The 25407-nt window shown below is 42.5% G+C and overlaps 2 protein-coding genes across 2 annotated transcripts in view; both read left to right on the top strand.

Annotated features, from left to right (window-relative positions):
• The window catches only part of CUBN (cubilin), a gene marked incomplete at both ends in the record, with an annotated part of 146140 nt that extends 144835 nt beyond the window's left edge, over positions 1-1305 (top strand). Inside the window, 2 exons of the mRNA XM_082015338.1 lie at positions 561-796; positions 1198-1305. Of these exons, the coding sequence (XP_081871464.1) occupies positions 561-796; positions 1198-1305 (344 nt within the window). The remainder of the gene's footprint in view (positions 1-560; positions 797-1197) is intronic.
• An 8205-nt stretch (positions 1306-9510) lies between these two features.
• RSU1 (Ras suppressor protein 1) overlaps positions 9511-25407 on the top strand; it is a gene marked incomplete at its 3' end in the record, with an annotated part of 112827 nt that continues 96930 nt past the window's right edge. The window contains exons 1-2 of the mRNA XM_082015544.1: positions 9511-9837; positions 19066-19116. Of these exons, the coding sequence (XP_081871670.1) occupies positions 9729-9837; positions 19066-19116 (160 nt within the window). The 5' untranslated portion in view covers positions 9511-9728. The remainder of the gene's footprint in view (positions 9838-19065; positions 19117-25407) is intronic.

Genomic DNA, 25407 nt, shown 5'->3' with positions numbered 1-25407 from the left:
TGGAAATTCTTGGATGCTGTGCGAGCAATCTGGGGCATGATCTGCACATGCTTACTCTTACTCTATAAACTTACATTTCTCCCAGGGCATGTGCTTCTGCCCACTGTTTGAGATTGAATTTTGGTATAAATGGCCTTTAGTTTACTTAATATGACTATTTTCTCTGAGTTTTTCTCTGCCTCTTTCTATCAGATGAGGATTAACTTCTTTTCATTCCAAAGGACAGCCAAAGAGAATTTGTCTCTACTTGAGTAGTTGGGAATTGAACTGACCAAGGCACAGACTTAAGATTTTGGTTCCTGTTTCAAAGAGTTTTGGGGGTTTTGATTTTTAATATCCAGTGATGGTCTAATGCCCACTGCATATTCTTCTCAGGCTGCTGAAGTTAGAGCCTCAGTTTTGTCTCTTATTGGAATAATGCTCTTATCCACATTCATTGTTCCAGCTCCCAGTGCCTCTCTGTTTTTCAGTGCTACTACTAATACTGTACTAATGTACTACATCATGTAGTATCTTGTGAAACTAAGCCTTCTAAGCTAATTAACAGTGTCTGTTTCCAGGATGTGGAGGAACATTATACGGCATCACTGGCTCATTTGCTAGTCCCAGCTACCCTGCAACTTACCACAACAACACTGATTGCGAGTGGGCCATTACGGTGCCCACGGGACGAACTGTCACAGTGAACTTTGATTTCATCAGCATCGATGACCCAGGGGACTGCAATAGCAACTACCTGATCCTTTACAACGGGCCAGATGCCAGCTCTCCCCCAGCCAGGACGTACTGTGGGATGGTATGTATTCCCTACTGTCTGCAACCCTGTAAGTGGTTAAAATGTACTTTTACTGTTTTGTATTTGGGATTGTTTCCTCAATTCTGGCATGAATTCCATACAGGTGAGTGGAAATGAAGGCGTAAGATGTGTGTGGCACCTTAGAAGCTTTCCAATGCAGACCTTACAGTGACATCTAGTGGGAGGCATCATCAAGCTATTTTGCTCTGTATTTAATTGTATTTGTGATCTAAGTATTTGTGATACCCTGGGGGAGAAATGCAAAAGCAGTACCTAGCACAGACTTGAGGTCCTTTCCAAACTATGATCCAATTTATGCCTCAGTTTTAACTCTCTGACTGGCTTTTCCAAAGGATCTTGGTGTTCTATAAACTTTTCATTTTTCTTGTCTTTACTTTTAGGATACAAACATCTCTCCATTTACTGCTACATCTCATCAAGTCTATATAAAATTTCATGCTGAATATGTGACTTTACCATCAGGATTCCAGTTAAGCTGGACAAGCTAGAACACCGTTTAGGAGAAATGTATTGCCATTTCTTGCTCTACTGAAAAGACTTTTGATCATAAAATAAGTTTGAAATCTGGTTATGATAATTGCAACTGAAGTAAGGCCTTTTAAAAACTACTGTAAGTGAATCTGTTACAAATTTAGAGTTCTATCAGAAAGAGTGATCTCCCATTGTACTGAAAATAAACTATTATCTACCCAACTATGAAAATGAGGTTATGTTAGTTTTTGAAACATACTTGTTTATATCCTTCTACATAATTTCAAATGTTCTGAATAAATACGCCAAAAAAAAAAAGTTTTACATTGAATGCTATAGGAAATGAATTAGGCAGGATAAAACATAAACACAAAATATTCAATGTGAAGTTGATAAGAGGAGCTAAGATACGAAGTTGTCTTTAATCAGTTCTACAGAGGTATGTGGGTTTGTCCCAAGCATCTTTGAAAGTGTTACCTAAATTTTTATTCAAACTACAATAAAATCAGACACTGCTAAAAAATGGCCCCTGTCCTACTACCATTTACACAGATAACTTTGCTGAAGAACTTTCTGTAATACTGTGGGTTTGGTATAAGAAACCGGCTGAATAAGTACTCAAGCATTCACTGAAGTTTAACACAGTAAGGATGCGCTGTGGTACTAAATCTTAACCACATCAAGAAATAATATCAGGATCATTTTCGATATGCAGAAATACCTGTGATTATATTTATTGACTTATATCTTCAAGCTTCTAAATCTGTTTTACAACTGAATTTATGATTTTTTAGTAATTGATTCACCTTCCTAGTCAACTTGTAGGCAACTTCCTAGACATTTGTAAAACTTATACATAGCATATAGCTTCAGAATAGGGCAGACATAAAAATATCAGTTGACTTGTGACTAGAATTAGTTTGTTCCTTCCTGAGGCTAACACACATCATACATTAGAAATGTTCTTGGCGGGTTATGCAGAGGATGCTGATTCCCACCATGAAACATATTTTGTCACAACTCAGAACAAATGACTAATTCATTTCCCAAATATCACCTGTGATGGACAGGCAAGAGGAATTTACACTGCAGCAGAACATGGACCTCATCAGAACTCTCACTTCATAACTATTACAAAGAGTCAGTCACAGTGAAAGTAATTCCTTAACGTGATTATTGCAATAATTAATTATGAAATGATATTAAAGGGTTAATGGCAGCTCTAACAAAATCTAGGAACTCTTTTAAGATCTCCCAGTGAATGCTGAAAAAGCCATTATTCCACAAACATACAAAACTTTATAGCATCTAAGAAACCATCTTGAGTAAAAGAAAATGTATAAAACACAAAACAGACAAAACGGGCAAAAAGGTAGATGGCAAGCTACAAAATACCACTCAAAGTGATCCGGTAATAAATTGTAAAGAGAGAAACCTGTGAATTCCCACTTGCCAAGAGAATTATATACATATATAATATATATAGCCAGCACTTTAGAATCATCCAAGCACCAAGACAAACCTAGCCTATGTACAGGTGATACTCCTGCTAACGTGCTGAAGCGTAACATGGAAAAAGAGAAATATCTGTATTTGGATCAAACAAGGAGACATCTACGTACTACTGAGCTGCTGGCAGAACAGACAGTTCCTCTAACCAGGGAAGACATAAAAGACCATATAGTCAAATTAAACATTTTCAGATTATTGGCCCAGAAAGCTTTTCCTCAGAGTCCATGCCAAACTGATTTCATATTAGCTATCAAGGGACGATACAATCTTTGTCCATAAAATTTATTAAAAAGCCCATAAAGGGGATAGCAAGCAGAAAAGAACACAAAGCCATCTGACTACCTGGAGATAAAGCTACAAAATAAGCTCTAAATATAGCAGTGTGTAAGAAAGACAGACACTGCAAGTACAATCAAGCATGGCTTTGACTATTTGCCTGCAGAGATCAGGAACAAGCTTATTTCTTCCTTGTGGACGGCTTCATCATGGGGTTTTGTGAACGTCTGTTGTGGTTTTGACCTTCCTATGAATCACCGTGGGTTTGGTGCAGTTGGTGCTGGGCAGAGAATCCCCTCAAGATCTGGCTGCTGTCTCCTGCTGCTAGGTGGCCTGTCATGGAAGGATCAGATTTTAGGCAAGAATCGGCTTGACAAGAACATTGTCATTTTCTGCATTTCACCAGCCTGGCACACAGCTCATCTGGAAGTTTATCGCCACAAAGTTGAGTTCCCTGAGGACAACCCCGTCCCCGGTGCTCACCGTGCTGAGGCTGGCCTACTGTTGACTTAGTGAATAGTACGTAGATGCAATCTGGTGACCTGTGATGTGCAGGAGGCCATTCTGGTAACACAACCTTTGGCCTTAAGCTCCGGAGGGGAACTGCAGTTAAACTGATGAGGTTGCTGAAATCTGTGCTTCAAAAAGGTTCATTTCACTATGAGAAAAAGCATGTTTCTCTTTAAAGCAGATTAAATGTTTTTGGACATTTTTTGACACCATAAATGCGTGCTCTTGGCATGACTTTCTGTCACAATGTCAAACAAATTTTATGGAATCATTGACCTTCTGCAGAAGAAAAGACTACAGAGCACTATGAATGGGAGGAAGATAAATTTGTAACATTTTAAAAAATCTAACAATAACTAATGCTTGGTGCATCTTTAAATGTTACAAATACTCCACACCTGTGCATAATGTTGTTTATAAATGAGTAAAATGCATGAGGTTCTTTAGAAAAAAAATGAAAGTCCAGCAGAGAATTTGTGCTCATGAAGACTGTTGAATGAAACTGCTGGTACAAGGTTCAATTGATCTAACCCAACTGGCTCTCACCAAAAATAGTCAAAGTCTAAAATTAGAGTAAATTATCAAACCCATTCTTTAAAAAAACAGGAACAAAGTAACCCACTGCTGTCCTCTAACATTTTATGTGAGGAACCACAACAGAAATACCACTGCAGAAGTATTAAAGTGGAGGTCCTTAAAGGAGAGAGCTGGTGCTAAGCCATGTTTCTGTCTTGGAAGGTAAGGAGTAATTTAAAATGCTTGCTTTAAAAATGAATGCACAGCAAAAGCAAACAGGAACAACTAAACAGATAATTTAAAAATAATTATTCCATGAAACTTCTATGTGGTTTTTTTGCAGTGTACAATTAAAAAGACAAAATCTGTGTTTAATAAGATTTATGACTTCATCTCACAATACTTTGTGAGATTAATATCACACCATTGCTTTTGTGTCTGTGCACATTGCTGTCTGGTTTACAGACAATGTTGTAGTTGTGAATGCTGCGTGTCCATATTACAGTACCGGTATGACTACAGCCTCCCCCCGTCAGTGACAAAGCACCATAATGAATGTGCATGTTTTCACTTCCTAGAGCCTGCATGTTTTTAACTTACATGTAAATCTTCTTCTGCCGGACATTATACATGGTTATTCTTCTATAAAGGTATATTTTATGAGACAGTTATATATGAATGGTCAGCACTCTGAAGACTAGGCTTTGAAAGAGAAGCACTAAAAGGTCCGTAACAATATTTTTTAATTGCCCTTCCCATGTAGTGGGGCTATTCTTTATAAACAATCAATGAGAAGTAATACCCAAATGAGATCGTTTGGGCTATAGTTATTTGAAGTAAAGGAGAGAGCAGACGTACAGCTAAAATGTTAGAAATTGTGGTACTTGTCAATTTAAAATATTAGCTAATTTTAGTTAAATTTACAAAGCAATTTTAGCTGAAAAACAGTTTTCACTCAGCTCATAAATCAAAGGAGGAGGTGTCTCAGTGTCCCACAGTCACTTAAATGTCCTAGGCACCAGAATTAACATATTTAGTGTAAGTATTTTTTATCAGCTGCCAGACTAAAACCACAGCATTATTCTGCAGTCCTGATTAAAATAAAATGTAACAAAAATTCATGGCATTGACTACTATTCATAATAAGAACAACAGCAACAATACAGGATTACTAACAAATAAATGTTTAAAATATTTATTAGCTGATAATAAAAATAGAGGCCAAATTCTAAAAGTTTGCTTTTATAATGCAAAGGTCAGCAAAATAAATACCATGTGCCAGTTATCACACATAATTACTGTAATGCTGATGGACATATTTTTAGTAGCAGTGCCTAGCAGTACACAACGGGTTTTGCAGCTGCATGTTGCTGTTGTATCATTTTGCTGATAGGCTAACCCTGCATTAATGTTGACCATTATAGCTTTTCTCAGAGGGGGGAAAAAAAGGCTAAAAATAGAATAATAATGTAAAACCTCATTTCCTTGGTTAGAAGAAGTACCTAGGACAGCCAGAGCAAGGGCTCGTCCCCTTGCTGCTCCCCAGCGCAGCGAGAGGAGCCAGCGGGAGGCACGTCTGGCGCTCGCTGCCCGGCTGGAGCAGGCTGGGGGGAACCAGTGCAGGGAGCAACCTCTCCCTTCTCTTACCACCGCACGGCAGCTGCAGCTCTGCCGCTCGATCCTGGCCGTACATCTACCTCACAGTCACCCACTTTGGCCTGCTAGCCTAAGGACAGAAGGCGTAAGTGGTGGAGTCGCCATCACCGGAGGTGTTTGAAAAACGTGTAGACGTGGCGCTTTGCAACATGGTTTAGGGGGCATGGTGGTGTTGGGTTGCCAGTTGGACTTGATGATCTTAGCGTTCCTTTCCAACCTTAATGATTGATTCTGTGATTCATATGCCAGCCTCTGCTAAGAATTCAGGCATTTGCTCTATGAACCTTTAAGCCAAGTGACAAGTTTAGAACAAATCTTACAGATATCAAAGATATTTTATGGTTGTTTCATAAGAAAAATTCAGTAGCTGGATGGAGAGTACGGTGAGACATAAACTGGAAAAGCCTGTACCATGAGCTGAACAGCTGTACACCTGAGGAGGGCTCCACCGGCCGGTCCCCAGACACAGGCTGACCAGCCTCTCGCTGCGGGTATGGAGGGAGCTAAGGGTACTTGGGGTCAAAGGGGTTATGGAAGAACTGGATGTAGTGGGAAGGAGTGGCAGGCGGTAAGAGAGGGGAGATGGGGTTGTTGCAGTGGCACAGGCCCTCTGCAGGAAGCTAGTCTTCATCAGTACGACTGCTGGTGGAACAACCTGAAAATTAAGTTGTCAAGATCAAGGAATGACCTGGCCCTTGGACAGTCTGTACTTACCTTCCCACTCCTTCTCATGCGGTTGATATTTAGTGCTCATGAGAAGCTGAGAAGCTTTAAAAGGAAGGCTTGACAGCAGCTCCTCTTTGCCAAATCCAGTGCAGACCTGACGAGGGTATTGATTAGTGCTTTTACTCAGACAAAAGATTTGCTAAAGCAGGAGCCAAAGGAGATTGCACAGAAGGTGTGAGTGATAGATGAACTGTTTACACAAAAGGAGGATAATGAAATTGGGTGGATAGTTAAAAAAAAAGCAGTCCTAACAAAAGGGAGTAATGGCAATATGTTAATTAAGCAGGGAGTAATCAAATACTTCTATGGGAGGGTTGAATGTGGACATCCAGGCCGCATGCAATGTAATACACTTGTTTTGGCCACTGCATAAATGGGGCTGTGAGAAGCGAGGTGAGCTTCTCATTAGCCATGAATACACTGTTTTGTGAGTATTTTGTCCCAGTCACATGTACTTCATCTGTTTGTTGGAATAAGCAAGCTAGGACCATGTTCTATAGATAATGAGTCTGCCTAAGCCTTTCTACTAAATGAAGCCTGTGATCCTTCTCCATGAAACAAGAAGAGCAGACGTGCTGGCACCTAGGACTTTGGGACAGCTTACAGGTGGCAATCAGGCCATTTTCTTAGCCAGGGAAGGGGTCCGGGTTCATGTTCCTGCAGACAAAAAGGAACTGTACAGTGCTGTCTCATACATCTGAGTGACCATGTGTTCTACTGAGCCATCTAGGTAGAAGGAAGGTCTTCCAGTTGTGTTTTCTAAGGAAGACCTGAAAGCAGCCTGTAACTTCAGGAAAGGACTCAAGGTAGTAATTGCCATTTAAGGATAAACATGCTACAATTCTGCAACCCAGAATGAAATCCTTACATTCCTAAAAAAGGAAAAGCTCAAGTCGCGCCTCCAGCAGTGTTTCTCATTTGCTTGTTTAGGCACCTTCCCATTCATCACCTTGGTTTCTGTGGATATTCTTTTTAGGCTTCTAAGTACCACCATGCAGTGCACAGGGAGCACACATGCAAAATTCAAGGCTGTGGTTCTCAATTAGTGGCCTAGCCTTAGGGCATTTTATAGATTTAGTCATTAATTGCTCCGAGCTTCCAAATGTGTCGAATGGCAGCAAGTAGGAGCTTCTGAACTCCTATCAAAGGTGTTATACGCATAAATACATTCTAAGCACTAAGGCTGTAACTCCAACATCATGGTGACAAGGTCAATTAAAAGCGCTCAGAACCTGGGCCTAGCCTTGTGACTAATTTTGCAACTAGAGCCGACTAGAAAATACGGACACCTGAAGAAATGGAAACCACTGATTCAATGAACCCAATTTGTTTTGCGATAATGTCTTTTGCCTTAGGTAGCCTTTGACAAACTTCAAAGTGCTCTGAAACCTTACTTGGTCAGTTCTTAGGGAGCCTGAGCTTTCCAGCTCCATGGCTCTGCAGCTTCCTTCTCCCGTTGCTGACTTGTTGGGGCATGGAGTTGACCAACTGCCCCGAGTACAGCCATGGTGGTTTCCAGACCGCTGCCGGGGTATGAGGACCCACTGCTGCCACAAGCACTGTGTTGGACAGGGCACCTGAAGGCACATTTCTCCTCTGTGCAAAATGGTGCCCTATGCACCACAACCCATCTTCTTGGGTTTATGCTTGTAAAGTGCCTTCCAAGTGCTGAGGAAATGGAAATGGGTCTTAACATTGCATTTTGAAAAGACAGCTGTGTAACCATATGATGCTTGTAACAAGAAAGGTCAGATTAACCCCAGACATTGCCCCTCTACTCCACTCTGAAGCCCTCAGCACAGGAAAGACATAGACCTGTTGGAGCAGGTCCAGAGGAGGCCACAAAAACGATGCGAGGGATGGAACACCTCTCCTGTGAGGACAGGCTGAGAGACTTGGGGTTGTGCAGCCTGGAGAAGAGAAGGCTCCGGGGAGACCTTATCGCAGCCTTCCGGTACTTAAAGGGGGCCCATAAGAAAGGTGGGGACAGACTTTCAGCAGGGCCTATAGCGACAGAACAAAGAGTAATGGTTTTAAACTAAAAGAGGGTACGTTTACTTAGAATTAGATGTAAGGAAGAAATTTTTGACAGTGAGGATGGTGAAACCCTGGCACAGGTTGCCCAGAAAGGTGGTAGATGCCCCATCCCTGGAAACATTCCAGGTCAGGTTGGACGGGGCTCTGAGCCACCTCATCTAGTTACAATGTCCCTGCTCATTGCAGAGGGTTGGACTAGATGACCTTTGGAGGTCCCTTCCAACCCAAACTATTCTATGGTTCTATTTTGCTAACCAAGTTCCCCCACCTCTCCAGGCCCTACTGAGCCAGCTGAGGAATGAGCTGCCACCCACGCAGCAGCACTAACAAAGCCGTGTTTCCTGAGGTGCCCGTTCCTGCACCCAGCCCGTCCCTGGCGCCTAGCAGGCACCCCACGCCAGCCCCTCGCTCGGGGCTGCACTGCTCCGCCGGGCAGGCTACTGCTCGAGCCTGGCGAGGGCAGGCGGCTGCGCTCCGCCGCACTCGCCGGGAGCTGGGCACGCCAGACCCGCCACGGCACGCCGAAGACCCGCCTCCGGCGCTCCGCATGCGCCAAAGGCGCACTCGCCCGAGCGAAACACGGACGGCTTGCGGCCTAAAACCCGCTATCACCTACGGGGCGCGGGTATTGGCCAGCGAACCTTCCTCGGGCGCCTCAGGCCAATGGTCAGCGGGTCTGCACCGAAAAGGCGCGCTGATTGGTCCGGCACCTTCCCACCCGTGGGTGGAACCGCACCGGCGGGCGGCCGCCCTTGGAAGGCGCGGGGAGTGCCCCCGCCTCCTGGGGAAGGGCCTCAGCGCGCCTGCGCGCGATGGCGGGGGGGGCGGTGGGATGGGGCGGGGCGGGGCGTGGTGGGCGCGTGCAGCTGTGAGGAGCCGCCCGCCGGGCCAGTGACTGCCGTCCCGCTGCAGCACAGCGCGGTGAGTCGCCCCGGGGGCAGCGGTGGGCCTGTCCCTCCGCCCAGGGGCGGGCGGCCGGCATCCCGGTCAGGGCTCCGCCGGGCTACGGGGGGACGGGACCGGGCCGGACCAGACAGCACCGGACCGGACCCGACCCGACCCGTCTAGGCGGCGCGGCGTGCAGTGGGCAGCCCGCGGCCCTTTGGGGCGGGAGCCGTCCCCGTGCTGTCCCTGCAGGCGCCCCCCGGCGGGCTCCCCCCCTGTTCCCTGTCCGCCTCACGGTGTCCGTTTCTGCCCCGCCCAGACCATGTCCAAGTCGCTGAAGAAGATCGTGGAGGAGAGCAGGGAGAAGAACCATCCCGAGGTGGACATGTGCGACCGCGGCATCTCCAACATGCTGGACGTGCCCGGCCTCTGTAGGTACCGGCGGCGGCGGGCGGGGAGGACGCGGAAACTTCCTTATTTGTCCCGGGACGAGCCGGGGCCACCGCCGGGCCTGGGCGTGGCGGGGGGTGCCGGGCCGCCCCGCTGTCTCGGCGGTGGTGGGGCTACCCGAGCCTCTTCTGTGCCGGGGGTGCCCCGAAGCTTTGGGCATCGGGGCCTTGGGCAGGGGGAAGCGCTCAGCTTCCGGCTCCCGACGGCGCCATAAGGACCCGTGAGCGTGTGCAGGCGAGGCCGAGAGACCGTCGTGGGGAGCTGGGACTCTCGCCCGTTGCTCCCGTCACCTCTGCCTGGGCTCCTTCCACAGCCCCGAGTGTTCCCGGCTTCTCACTGCCGTCTTTCTGTCACTCGAGTGGTGGGGAGGCTTTGCCTCCTCTCCCTCCTCGCCTCGCCTCGCCCCGCCACTGAAGCGAAAACGCCAGCCAAGTAGCATCTCCGCTGGGTTTTGAAAGGGATAGGGCGATAGTGACCTGCAGCTAGGCATGGCGAGCCCCTGAAGATGTTAATACTGTATCACAGATACAGCAATAGCACACTTTGGATATGACACGATTGCACGTGCTTCCAGAATTGTGACAGTGTGTTGTTATTGCTAGGTTGCATTTGCTGTAGTTAATTTGCAGCAAATGCAGCCTAACAATAACAACATACTGTCACAGCTCTGGAGAGCACAGAAATGAAGAGCAAGGCAGGTTACTTGGCCTTGCTTTTGCTTTGGCTAACACTGCATATGATGTTATGGTGCAGCTGATAGGCAGTGAGCTAAAAGCTGCAACTGGCTGTAGTGTGCTACAGGCTGAAATTTTCCTGAATGAATGCTGTAATGAGAGAAAAGGAAAATCTAAAACAACCAACCTCCTTGAAAATCTAAGAGTATCCTGCTTTAGCTCTGTATTGTGTTTGTTAAACTTCATAGCAACAAGGAGCAAGTGTACATAACTTGTCTTACATGATGGAAATGAGTTCAGGGGAATGTATGGCTCACTACCAACTCACCATCGTCCGTGGAGTTGGGAGCAGACCAAAGCATCTTCAGGCACATCAGTAAAGGCTGAAGGCCTCAGTACGGTTTTGCAGAACTAGGTTCTGTACTTCAGTCTTCATTCTTTACTGATTCTTTTCCTGCTTTTGAGTTGTGCATGGGGTTTCAGGAAGATTACGTTGTAAAGCCAGTATGTATGAACTCATGTTAAATAGAAGGCTTCACTGTATTTCTGTTGGATGAACAGTTGTTTGAGACAAAGTACTGTTTAGCTCATATCATTAACTACAGACCAGTTTTCAGAACTATACTGAAATCTTTCAGATAAACTTAACAGATTAAGAGTATGGGGCAGCGACAGGGTACTGTTGCTTTTGTTAAGTAGGCTTGGTGCCTATTATCAATACAAGGCACATAATTAATTAGCCAGCTTTGATCTTTCAGGTGGGGTGAAAAAGGTAATGTTGAAGTACGTCAGTAATGCTAAAGTAAAAAACCAAGCTTTTCTTGTACAAAGACAGTCTTGGGTTTGTTGTGCAGGCAGGGTCAGGGACCACAGTGTGGGACACTGTGGTCCACAGGTGGTCCCTGATACCAAGTTGCTACTGAAGCATCTGAAGCTTGTTTGTCAGGGAGCTCCCTACATGAAGTGAAGACTTGTGGTACCCCAGTTACGCTGCATCAGAGAAGTCTGTGTGCAGATACTCTTGGTGCACATCGTGTGACTTGATTTAGTATGGGGATTTGGGGCCTTCTCCAGTTTGGGATGGAAGTTAGGGGAGGGGGAAATGATGACTGGTTTCTTCTCAGTTAATTGAGACCTCCTTGCTTTTTGAGTTCCTCTGCACTCTGGCAGAGAAGGCATTAGAGGTTGGGGTTTTTGGTTTGGGGTTTTTTTTATCGTGAAAGTATTTGCCACTTTCCACCTGGAGAAGAAATAGCTTCCTCCAAATATGCCTGTAAAAAATAATGAATAGGTATTACCTCCAAATTGTAGGTAATTTGATAAAATGTTGAACTTGCTTGTTTTCTCACCCTGTCATTTGACTCCTAATGGATGATCTTTTCTGGTATAGATTTGATGTTTTGGGTTTCACTGGCTCTCAGAACTGGCAAGGAAGCTAAATGAGTCTGATCTGGTGCCTTCCCTTCTAGCTGTGTTGGGTATCTTTCCAGTGCAGAGATAAAGCTTGCCTTTTCAGAAACTTCTGGGTTTTTTTCCCTGATCTTTGTTAAAAACAGCCATCATGATTCATGACCAGTGACTGTTCTTTCACAGCATCTTTAATGAGGGCCACTATTAGATATTCAGAGATAAGGGTAAGTTTAGGTTTATGATTAGAAGGAACATTTGGGTGGTGTTTTCCCCGTTCATGGCCATTTGAGGTTTAAGGACTTACTAGGTTGGAGGATACTCTGAAGTTACTGTGTCCCTGATGGGGTTTTTGTCTCATGTAATTATTTAATGATTGTGAATGCCCCTCCCACAGTGGCCAGTAACTTAAAGTAAGATGCTCCCTATAGTGTTGGTTATTCATCAAGAAAAGGACGAAGCCTTGTCCCACTGCATATTTGAGTACTTGCTGCAGAGTGGCTAGTGGACTTGTATTTAAGCTTTCCTGACTTAATTCACATAGAGTTAATGCAGATATGAGGGTTTGGAAGCAGTGCACTGTATAGCGTCTGCTCAGTGTGCTAATCCTCTTCCTTCAGGTGCAGACCTATTGACATGTGTGTTTAAAAAAAAATAAAATTGTAAGTGATCATAGAAACTGGTGTTATATGGGGACAGAGAGGAGAAAAGGGAAAGGGGAATATATGCCCTGGCTGGGTAGGGTTCTCTTCTGGCTTCCCTTTCCAGTCTAGTGAATGACTAGGTGAAATAGGGCAGCCACTCCTATTCTCTTTTGCCTTGACTTCCACTCTCTGTAGCAGCTGTGGGAGAGGCAAAATAGACCAAACTTGCCTCTGTCAAATACCAATGTCTCTTTTCCATATCAAGATGAAATACTTTTCCTACCTGGATGGAGATTGACGTTCAGTATCTGAAACTGTCTTAAACTAGCTTAGACCTAGAAGCTTGGCAACCTCTATATCTCTTCCCACTTTTGTGTTTAGTAAAGGGAGAGTGAAGTTATCAGCTTGTTTATAATGAGATGTTCAGATGCACAAAGAAAAGTTCAGTAGTCCCTGAACCACTGCTCGCTCAGGAGTTCATTAATGTCATTAGAAGTTAAGTTCTATTTTTGGAATATTCTTCAAATCCAGGCACGTCTGTGTTTTCTCCTAATGACTTAAAGTACAAACTAGAATTGTGCTACAGGCCTTCAGAGCATCTGAATTTTCAAGGCTTTCAGAAATGTTATATGAGAAAATTCTTTTCAAAGATACTCTGTAGAAAAGAGATTTCATTTGAGACTAAAAAATATCCCTTGATCTAGGTGTTCTGTGCTTTAGCTCATCATAGTAATGCAAAGATCATGTCAGTTTTAAACTTTAAAGGCTTTTCTTCTTATTCTAGCATGTGATAAATGTTATACTACTTGTGAGCGTATCTATGCTATAGTTGTGCATCTACACGTGAATAGTTCTAAAAAGTGTCTTGCCCTATGAAAGTGTTCTAATGTGTTGTTGTTTTTTTAATTCCATATTGTGAAATAAATAGATCATATTTGTTTACAGTGCACCCAATATGGACAGGTAATGGTAGAGAGCATTAATAGATGTCCTGTAAGGTGAACAATTGGGTTCAGCAAGTAGGGCATGATGTGCATTTTCCCTAGCCTTATGGTTAAGGCATTTATTGGTAGGACTTTAAACAGCCATCAACAATTATGGAATCGTTCTTGAAGTAGGGACCAGTCTCTAATCACTCGCTTGTGTATCCGTAAGTGGTCGATACGAGGAAACTGTGAATTCAGGAATTATTTTTGCCCAAATAACTTGAGACATCTGCTGCTCTGTAGTCTTGTTGTCATGGAAGGAATATTGGATGAAATCCTATTTACGCTGTAAGTGTTAATTTGCTCTTATCATTCCATCTGTAAGCTATTCATATTTTACATAAAGTACATGCTTGTGTAGTAGAAATTGATGTGCCCAGAATTTTTTATCAGAAAGTTAGTGTTGTTGTAATTGTCCACTCCTAAAATAACCAAAGCACAGAAGGTGGAGGGGCAGGCCACTTCTAAGTCGTTTTGTACTATACTGTAATGCTCATCCTGCATTAACTTCCTCCAGTGGGACAAGCAATGTCTTATCTTCGTTCAGCAAGGTCTCCAGAGTCTTCCTGTGTTGGGTTTGTTTCTTTTTTTTCCTTTTAAAAAAAAAAAAAAAAAAAGTCTTGTCATCTGAATATTTTATGTAAAGCTAACTGGCAGTGCATGGCAGCAGTATATGAAAAGGCTTGATACTAGGGCCAAAAGGGAAGAGCTTAAATGTTTTGAAGCGGTTGTGGGACTGGGACGATAATGAGAATTTGTAATTACTGTGCAAGTAAATCCTCTGGCAAACAGTAGTATCCTGACCAACTTTTGTGTGGATACTTGGTGCATTCTTGAAATCAAAATAACTTATTGCCAATATGCTAATTACTGTGATGTTAACAAGGCATCTGAGGTCTGCAGTACTCGAGGAGCTGCTTCTTAGTGTCTAGGAGCTGCTCCAGGGGCATCGTGCAGAGGTTATAGTAACAGTGGGAATCACAGTGCCCTTCAAATCTCGGGGGACTGGCACTTGGGGCGAATTGTCTAACCTGCTGAGTGACCCTCAGCGAGTCCTGCTAGATACGCTTACCCGAGCTTTGTGTGTCCAAAGCAAAATGGCCTGACCAGGCCCCCTTCAGCCTTCTAGAGGTTACTTGGGGATGTTAATTAGTTGCTTAAGACAGATGTCTTTATCAGAAGGAGCTGATTGTTTAGTTGTTATGCAGAGCTGACGTTATACATAGGGTGAGGAAAACCCCAGTCAGCTGTTACCACAGTACAGTAGGTGAGTGTCAGTGTATTGAAAAACTTCGTCTTTCCAGGGGCTGGTTGTTTCACACAGGTCAGCTTAATGTAAGGGAGCAAATTCCCCTCCTTGTAAGGAGTCACCAAGGGCCACTTTATATCTAGGCTCCCTTTCTTAAAATGCTTGCAAATCTGCCTCCAAACTGGTAGTAGCTTTGGACCTTTCAAGATAGAAAATCTTTTTGCCCAGGTATGGCTAAAATGCTGCTGGAAGTAGTCCAGAGCAGAGATGCCTAAACCTTTGCTCTTTTCAAAATAATATCGGAATGTTGCCTTTTTTGTTCCTTTGGGGGTTGTCAGGCTGCTTTGCAGGTCAAAGATGCAATGCGATTCTTTGTCATGCATCAGATTGAGTGAGATAGTGGAGTTTTGGACAAAGTGTCTAGGCTTCAGTTGAATTTGGACAGTAAAGTTCGTATTGAAATGTCTTTGGTCTAGGGATATTGGCCTTGAAATTTTTGGCGTTTGGACTTTGGCCTAGTCTGTATAGACGTGAGAAGAAACCCTTCTGAAAACAGACTTGGTTGAAGAAGACAGCGATGTGGCAAATATGGAGAGGGAGTAGTGAGAATAATGCTTGTAAGCTTGTGTTGTTAAAGGCCAGTAGTACATGTGGCTTGATGGTTTGGTCAGCAGGTTTACCTTTAAAACTAAATATGCACAGAACTTTTTATGATACTTAAATTCAGCAGGAGTTTGATGCTCAGAAGACCCGAGTCTGCAGCCCCAAAGCTTAATTGCCCTTGAGTAAGCGTCATCACTTCCTATGTATAGAAATGATGGAATCATGGCAGGAAAGGTTCACCATATGCGTACACATGGATTAGATCAGAGTCTGTCACAGTTCTCTGTTAGTAAAACACTTGCTTTTCTTACTCGTTGTTTCTTAGTTAGGTTTCTAAGTGATCCAGAGCAGGTACTTACGTGTGTGCTGCTGGACTAGCATTTAGTGCAGTTGAGTGACTTTATAAGTCTGTGGTGCAAATAAGTCTCATGCAAGTGGTGTTTCCTCATAAACTGGCTTCCTGCAGGAGTTATAAATGATATTTGGTATGTTTGTTTTTTCTTTTAAATATCGAACTACATCTTGTTCACAGAACCAGCAAATCCTAAACACTTTTGGTCTATTTGAGTTGTCATTCTGATTTGTATGCTCTAAATGGTATGATTCCTTACTACTGCCTTAAAGAGTTTGCTTTATTTTGGTAACTTTGGACATGTCTAGCCTTAGTGTTAACAAATCATCATTCGCAGAAGTCATATCCCCTTCATAGTGGTTCATAGCGAGAAAAGAGTTGAGAAAGGCCTAACATATCTCATGTAGTTTCTCAAGTCAGTCTAGCTGCTTATTAAAAGGCACATAATGGGAATTGCTGGTGTTAATGTAAGTTCATTATGGACTCCAACAAAGTAAAGAACAGATTATATGAATTTTGGATTCTATCTTGAAGCTGGCAAAGCTCTCTGAAACACTGGAATGAGCTGGTCAAGGCCACAGAAGTGTGGTGACAGCTTCGGTCTTCATTCTGCTTTAATAAACCAAAGGAATAATCAACTTCAAAGGGAAAAAGAAATAATGCAAAAGCGCTAAGAGAGCTCACTCTGTGCCTGGCTGCCTGATTTGACTTTCCAGTCCCTGTACCTGCAGTTCAGCGTGGGTGTTGCAGACTTTTGCCTGGCAGCAGTGATGCAGGGGTCCCACCTGCTAGGAGTCCAGTTGTCTGTTGTCCTCATGGTGAGATGCTGACTTTTTAGTATGGAGGTGATGTGGTGTTCTGCCACTGTAGTTCAACTTCTCTGCTTTAAAACAAATATTTAAGTGAAGTGGGAGCGATCTTGTACAGTATCAAAGCACAATAATGGATTTTTTTTTTAAAGCAGATTAAACAAAATCTTTACTTCCCAATGCTACTGTAGTGGGGAGGGCAAAGGAGGAATTATGAAATGTTCCTGTACCCCAGATCTTCAAGAACAAAGCTGGAATGCCATTTCCTGGTTCTGGTGCCAGCACACAGAGTCCTGCTCTTTGTAGTGCTCCACACTTCAGCCTTAAAGACATTCTTCAGTGTCCTTAACGTGCAGAGCTGCCTGACACACAGGCATGGTGGCTTGTGAAGGCAGGGTGACGTAGCTAGTCTTCGCCATTGCCACTGTGAGAAGGACTCAGAGTACAAAGCTGGTGGAAGTCTTTGGTACATGTTGTGTGCTTTTTCCTGTTTTTTTGATCACCTAGGATTTATTTGAACATTTGAGGCTTGAGGAAGATATTACCTGACTAATTGGACCTTTCCTATATTGGCTTATGAGGGAGAAAAGGGCCATCTTGGACAGGAGGACGGTATGTGGATAGGCACACAGGAGGTTTGAATTGTAATCAGAAGATAGCGATTACTCCCCTTGTGGGATGGGAGGAAACGGGTTAGGGCAGAGTAGGTAATTCCACTGCCTGGTAGGAAAATTATTGTTTCTCTTTAAATACAGTGGAGAGAGCCTGATTTCTTGTTGATGCTGGTGAGTCTACACAAAGCCTCAGAGCTCTAGAATGACTTGTTTCTTAGGTTAAGTGCAGGAAAAGATGTTTTTTCCTGGCGTTGGTGATGTCAGTTTGGATCTGCCTCTGAACTAGATTAAGTTGCCTTGGAGCTGGGGATGTCAGACTAGAGCACTTCTCATCTCAGGAGGTCAATTGGTAGAGCTGCCCTTCTGGTGGCTGTGTTCTTGCTAGTCAGGCTTGAATATCAAGGGCCTGTGAAATGTTGACTTTCAATGATTGCCATAGCTATTAAAATATCTAAACCAAGATAAATGCATAAGGAGTACTTAGGCATTTGTTCACAAGTCTGTAACTATCTTCAGCGTCTTCTCTCATTTTTTGCTGTAAATTGCATTCCTTATATTTAGCTATAAGTATAAGTAATCAATAGTGTCAAATGGTTGCTTATGGTTCAGATGCTGGTATGCCTTTTATGTTTTAAAGATTAAACCTCTTTGTGGAGGGTGCTGCTCTTGTCTGCTCTTTAGTGCTGGTTTTTCTACAATATTTTTGCAGGCTTTCTGTGGGCTTCTTTCTCTGTCCTCTTCTGCTTTGAGGTGGTGCAGGCAGTACTTAGAGCGCTCATGTTTTAGGAGAAATTTAGGGTGGATGCACTGTTCCTTTCTTTTCTCCACAACCTGCAATTGTGCAGGCAACTGTGGTGATGCGTGTTTTTTTTTTTTTTTTTTTTGCACTAAACTTTCTGATCTTTTTCTGCCTTTGAGTGACTGCTTTCATTCTGCTGACAGGTTGTATTTGCCTGTAGTAAGCCCTGAGCTTTCAAGGGTTAGCTGAAACACGTTGCTACACTGGAAGTAAGGGAAAGGTGTAGGGGGGAAAAAATCTGTCTTTCTAGTTCCAATAAAATATTACAAACTTCTTTCAGGAAGAGGGAAGATAGTTGAGAACTCCTTTGTAGTGTGAGTTTCTCTTCTGACTATTTAGCATATTTTTCTGATCAGATGCTGTTGTCAATTTTGGGCTATGGAGCTTCTAGGGAAAGCGATGGTGGTGTGGAGGGTGGAAGTAGGCAAGAAGAAATGTAAAGGATGAAGAAGTATAGAGGAGTGCCGGTCTCTGTAGCTGCCCTGTGCCCCGCACTCGTTTGTTCAGTAAGGTGGAATCTGAGGGGCTTTGATCAATCAGATCATTCAATTAATTTGAGTAAATATTGGATGTTGACACCTGGCCATTCACCATGCAACAACAAGGCTAGTCTGCTACTGTGTTTTGTGGATGCGAGGTTGTAAATGCAGCTATTGGTACTTAGGACGTAAATCTAGCAGTGACTCGATAATGAATTGGGAACGTGTGGAAATGTAATTGCTTTTGTGACATGTGTTCTATTGGGATAAATAATAGAGTACCTATTGGTTTTTCCTTGGGAAGTGTTCAAAGGGTGGAAATGAGAAAGGTGCTTGTGTGCCCAGAACCAGACCTCTGTTGGGAGTGTACTTACTGCTCAAGTCGTGTTTGATGCAATAACAAAAATGGGAGGAGGCAGAGGAGTGGCTGGATATGTCTCTAAGTCTTGAGCTTGTCTTGTTTATTGTGACATGCACATGAATCTGGAGTTACTGGAGTGGAGACAATACTTTGCCTCTTTTTTTAGCTGAGATAGGCACAAGCTCTCTGTTGCCATGCCTGTAAACTAACTTCTTTCTCTCTTCATTTGCAGTTACGTTGTCTCATATCACACAGCTGGTTCTGAGTCACAACAAGCTTACAAGTGAGTATACTTCTGTTTTCGGACTTCATTACAGGCAGTTGAGCTATACTGAAAAGCTGACACTGGTAGTTTGATTTGTAGGGTTTTTTTAATAGAGTGCAATGTCACTGTTAAGAGTGCTTCTTGGTGAAGCACTTTATTGAAAAATAAAGAGATTGAGGATGTGACTTAGCAGTCATGTCCAAGATGCCTTTCCAACTTCAATACAGATCTGCCACGTTCTGGAAGATCTGTAATTCTCAATCTTGTTACCAGTTCAGCCAAAAATCCATTCTCTACCATGGCTCTGAAGTCCTTATGTTTTGGTGAGGACATTTTAATTTTTTGAACTGTATCAGGAATGATACAGTTTGCATTTTAGTAGATGGATAATTAATCTGATGGAAGCAAGTGAAAATAAATTATAACTCAACTGCATTATATCCATAACCAGACATATGTGAGCAAGGCCATCTGAGTGGTGAGCTTCAGGCATGAAAGTCTAGCAGTCTACTTCTGTCAAAACAAAACTCTTTTGAGTATAAATTGTCTCTTGCTTGTTCTGCACACACCACCTTCAGTTATTACCTTGTGGATCCTACTTCTCATAGTAAAGAGGCCCTTAAGTGAGGTGTAGATGAATAGCATGTCATGAGAGCAACATAAATGTGAGACTTAAGTTAGTGGAGGCAGGTATCAGACTGACTTTTGCGAGACAAAAAAGATGATTTTTTTTTTTTTGGTAGGAGAATGCTTCAGGCTTACCCATCAGCATCTTGTGCAAACGTTGCTCCTTGATTGTTGAAATACAAGCAGTTTCATCTGATCCCTGTTACTGTGCATCTTCTAAAGAGAAGCAAAGTGTTGGTTTTGTTGGTATTCTGCTTGTCCTTGTCTGCTCTCTGCATATACCAGTGGATTTCTATCTCAAACAGTTCTGCCCTTTTTGGAACTGAATTTTTTAAGAGTGCATGAAATGGGGAGGGGAATGGAACTGCCAAAGGTCATGCATGTTGAAGAGATAACCGAGTAGGTGCTTTGGCACGTATCAGGCTATACCCAAGAAAAGCCCTACAGATTCAGATGGATTTAAAAGAAAATGAACACGAACAAAAAAAAACCCTCCACAAACAAACCAATAGAACCCAACCTATTGAACTCTAAACTACTTGCTGCATGAGCTGTAAGATTAGTATGTGTTATTTAAAACAGACGTATCAAAACATATGTAGCAAAAATCTCACTTAAGACTCCAAGCATTTGCAGACAATTAAGCATGAGGAAAAATTGAAAATATTCTTACGTTCTAGCACATAAACACTTCTTCTCTACATGCAGTTTATTTGCTACTAATGTGTAGCTTAAAGGGTTTGTAGTAGTAAATAAATAAAATTATGGGCACTATGTGAGTGGCTGAGAAGTGTCAATGAGTTATTCTAGGCCCTGCTTCTGGTTGTATAGTGTCCTCTAGACTGGCATTTTGCTATTTGTGTTTATCCCTATTGTAGTTTTCAAAGAAATGTCAATTTATTTATAAATATGAACAGCAATTTCCAGACATTTAACATGTAAGTTATGACCGATGGGCAAATTCAGGCAGGGAAATTGTAAGCATCGCTATTAAACCCTCTACCCCTGGTTTAGAAGGTCATGAGGTTATGAGAGAATGTTTTGGGAAAGCATTGTGACAAACTTGCTTGAAACATATTGTTGTCTGGCATCTGTTATCAGTCACCGATGGAGCTGGGCTTTGGGGCCACCCAGCTGGTGGCTTTTCTGTTCCCTGAGGTCATTGCAAGGAGATGCCTGTCTTTGAACTTGAACACTTAAAAGCTAGGCAGTTAATTGTATCCAGTCACTTCAGCTTTCTCCGCAGCTTTTGGAAGGTTGCAGGCACCTTGAGACAGCAATTCATTCTGCACACCTCTAATGCTTATGGTCAGGCAACTCATCCAAAGTTGGGTACCTTGTGCTGATGGGCAGAACTTCTCTCTGATGCTCTGGTATCTTCGGAGTGGCTCCTTACTTGGCACAAGGATGAAATGAGTTCTAATTACTCTTGCTGAAGTTGACTATATTTTCTCTGGGATTTCTAAAAATCCTACAACTTTTGAAAGCTAGCAGACTTCCAAGGACTTAGTAATCTTCTCCACATGACACCTTACCAATCTTAAAGGTAGCTAAAGGGTGAGTTCAGCTGGCTGGGCAGGTAGCAGATATCTACCTTGCCCTGAGGAAGAGAAGACAGGCTGAAACTCCTGCAAAGAGACTTGAATCATGGTAAACTTGGCCATCTGAGAACTGAGCCTGGGAAGGGTGACATGCTTCAGCACGAGCACCAGAATTAAAAGCTAAGTAACTAACCTATGTCCTAGCTATGAGTCTTAGCTGTAGACCTCACTGGGGGAAGAAAAAGATATGGTAATAAGAGGTGTCCAAGAAGGTGTTCAGGTTGACTTTTAACTATTCCAGAAGAATACAGAGTATATCATTTGTTTAAAGCCGTTTTAGTTTTCAAAATACCAGTTTAAGGATTGCCATTACTCTAAAATAATGTTATATTAAATCTCAACTTGTAATTACTGCTTTCTTCTAACGTAGCCCTTAGATCAGCAGGCTGCAAGGATAGCTGTTCTCTCAGCCAAGGGATTTTGTCAGCCTTTAATTGCTAAGTTTGGGTTTCTTTTATGGGAAGGTAAAACCACTGCTTCTCCTGAGAAGTAACTTATCAATTCTGAAACTTACTATTCTTTCACAAATTGATGTAGACATTTAAATAGACAGCACACATTTTTAAAAGGCTAAATTTCAAGTTCATATTCTCGTATTTGACACTGTTGACCTAATCTTTTAAGCTATGTAATTAATTGTCTTAGCAGATAGTTCTTAAAATGACTAGGAAGCTGGTGGCAGTGACACTTGACGTGCTACACTAAGGTCATATTAGCATCTTCTACTAGTTTTCTGCCATTTAAATGAGTGTTCTTTTTACTTTTTTTCTGCTGTTTAGAGTAAATATGTCTATCTGGAAGAATAAATACATGTAAAAACTGGAGATGCATATTTTTATGTAACCTTAGTTCATATTTTTGCCAGCAAATTCTATTCAAAGTAAGTAAAATTTCATTAGCAAGTGTAAGGACTGCACTATTAAATCCATCATACTGCTTGGAAGATTTAGTGGCATGGCTTTTGTTAATATTTTTAGTATGCCATTCATACTGCTGGTGCTTGTGCATTTACATGTCTAAATCATTCATTATCAGAAGTAAGTGTGTGGTTTCATAACTGTTCTGATGGACAGGTTGGGAATTGCAGAATACTGGGATGTCCAGGGAGCCCAGGTCAGGGAGGGGAAAGGCATATTGCGAAGCTTGGCTGTCTTCTCTACTCTAGGACTTGCCCCACTAATTTTCAAGAAGAATGGTTTGGAGCTCTGGGAGACAGTGTAAAATAGGTATGTATGAGGGTTTTTTTCCCAGCTGGCAATAAGGTTTGTGTATCACATTGTCTTGAGGGCATACCTTTTTATAAATTGATTGCACTAGAACACCAAAAGCACTAAATGGCTGCCTTTGTGGTGGCGGGGGGGAAGTACCATTGCAGGCTCAAACTGAAGTCAGCGGGGTAGATTAGGCCTCACATTTTGGTCCCTTTATGCCACTAGATTTGTAAGTGAGCAATATTTGGAGTAGAATTAGCAATAGAGAAACTCTCATTTTTAAATGAAACTGAGCATATATTGTGGCTTGTGCCTTACCTGACTTTTTTTTTTCCTTGCAGAGCCGCTTTTGTGAGCTATTTTGCTATTAAGTATGAAGTGATACTGAAACTTCTAGAGATAGCTAGGCTAACTCAAGGTGTTCTCCAGATACTTAAAGTGTGCACAAAATGTTACATCCTTGTATAGTCACACTTAATGTCCTTACTTGATATGCTGGTGAGGTTCGACAATTAAAATCCCTGTACTACATCATGATGAGGAAGCCTGCTTGAAGAGCTTTCAGAAGCTCAGGTTAACTGCAGTCCAACCCAGGAGTGCACTAATGGGAAGATGTGACTGGAAAGCAGGCCAGGATGGTAAAGACTACTTCAGCATTGACAAGTATGAGTGCTGGTCAGTACACGTGCAACTATTACGCTGCCAACTTGACATGTTTTGTTTTCACTTATTTTTGGGATATGCTGCAAGTTTTTGATGATTGGTGTAACTACTGTAACAGTTATTTGACTTGCCAACCTGAGATGATTCATTGATGTTGTAATCATTTGGAGAATCTATCAAAGATTCTACTTTTTGTGTCATTGTCTGGTCATATCTGGAGCCCATGAGTGTCTCTGCTGTCAGTGGAAATACCAGTATTATATGATTTGTCCGTTAGAGGTCACTGTTTAAATAACTTTAGCATTTTATTTTTCGGGAAGAAGCTTGTGCTTCTGGTAGGGATTCAGCTTGCCTGGTAGGTAGTGGTGGACAGCAGCTTAGTTTTTGCTATTCTTGGTCTCCTTAACCTCAGGTGATCCTGTGCTCACCAGCTTCACCATATTCTTACGCTGCCTTTAAATGTTCTCAAAAGTTGTCAGGAGTGTGCTATGAGTAGCAGACAATTTTTCTATCCTTTTGCTCTCGTGCCCCAATTCCTTGCTCAATATAATCAAATGTCTGAAAGATGAGAGATGGGGAACAACTATTTTTTTTTTTCCTCAAACCTCCCCTGTATTACCTGATGTTGCGTTCTGTCCTTCTCTCTCTTTCATCTGAACTGCTGTCCTCTGCTCTTTCCACTGCTGCTTCCTTGGTTCTCAAGTGTAATCCTTTACTCTTCTCTAGTCCTTTTCTTTTTGTGAGGTGATCCATTAGTTTTTTGCTGCTGTTCTTGTTTCCACACCTGAATTTCGTTTCCAAGTTCTGGTTCTGATCCTCTCAGAATAGCTGTGTCTCATCGATCATGTTCCTTTGGCAGCCGTGTGGTCACCCTTTATCATCCTTGTGCATTTTGCCTTCTTCCAGCAGAGCAGTTCAAAACTTTTCTCCCCTTTTTTTCTGCTCACACAGCTTACTGCTTCTTTGCTTTACCATCTCCTTCTAAATTGTCTTGCTCTCTGTGCGTGACCAGCACAGAATCTTGTCCCTTCATTGCTGTTAACCCTCTTGACTGTGTCCTTGATCTTATTTAACACACATCTAAAACCTTTTGGTGTCATTTTTATATTAGGGCATCTCCTTTATAAGTCACCTTTCTGGCTGTAGCGTATACCTAGATGTATTGGAGGTAATCCAAAGACAGCAACACTGCATCTGTCTGTCCTGAATTCATTCACAGTCTAGCTGCTTTGCCTTCTCCAGACTGCTGAAATGTGTTATGGTGTCTCCCACTGGTATTGTCTGACACTTTGCATTTTGCTTGGTATCAGGTTATTTATTTAGCAAACTTGATGACTTCTGAAGGGAACTAGATGCCCATATACTCTTTATTCTTTGGTGCTTCTTCTATTCTCTACTTTGCTTCTGGCTCTGCTTCCTTCTGGTCAGTCATTCCACACTGTTGTACTGACATGATAACCCCAAAATGGTGCACGTAACTAGGGTTGTTTCCAAAGCACAAGGCCCCCTGACAGTGCCCTCTCAGCTGTGCTTGGGAGCAGTGCTTTAAATTAACGGTAAGCCTTTCCTTTTAATTAAATAATTTGATTTCATTTTACTTCCTATTTCTGGTGCAGGGATCTCTAAAGGGAAATATCTTTACAAATGCAGTGCACAAGGGAATGTGAGAAGGAGGGAGGGGGAGAACCCTATACATGTGCCTTACTAAATTTGTGACATCTGACTTCTGCACAAATGTTTAGATTAAATACCTTGTTAGCTTTTTCTTTTCTCCCTGAGAGAAGCCCAAACCTTTGGTTCTGTGAAAGTACAGATGGTAGAGCATTTTAGCTTTAAATACTATAAATTTGGGTTTTAAGCAACTTCAGGAAAATGAAGTAGAACAATTTATGAGAGAGTTTTGTGTTGTAATGGTATAATGAGTGCATGCTGAAACTACCCCAATTTATGCATAAATTAAATTGTCAAAGTTTGTGCTGTATGGCAACAAAGTCAGTTTTGCATCATAAGTAAGCATACATACTAAATACAGCACGAGAGATAAATCACTTTAACAGTTCCTCAGAAGCTATTGTTAAAAGGCATCTGCAAACATTTTAAGGCCTTTTTTGTAAGTTTCAATGTTTTCTGACATGTTTTAGTACAAATTTCTTGTGTCTTCACTTATCTCCCAGTGCCTTAAAATAGCTGTAAGGTGGGGTTTGTTT

Source organism: Phaethon aethereus, assembly GCF_964289735.1.
Source record: "Phaethon aethereus genome assembly, chromosome: 2".
Classification (NCBI taxonomy): domain Eukaryota; kingdom Metazoa; phylum Chordata; class Aves; order Phaethontiformes; family Phaethontidae; genus Phaethon; species Phaethon aethereus.
The sequence above is the reverse complement of the archived record's forward strand: the minus strand, read 5'-3'. Positions and strand labels throughout refer to the sequence as shown.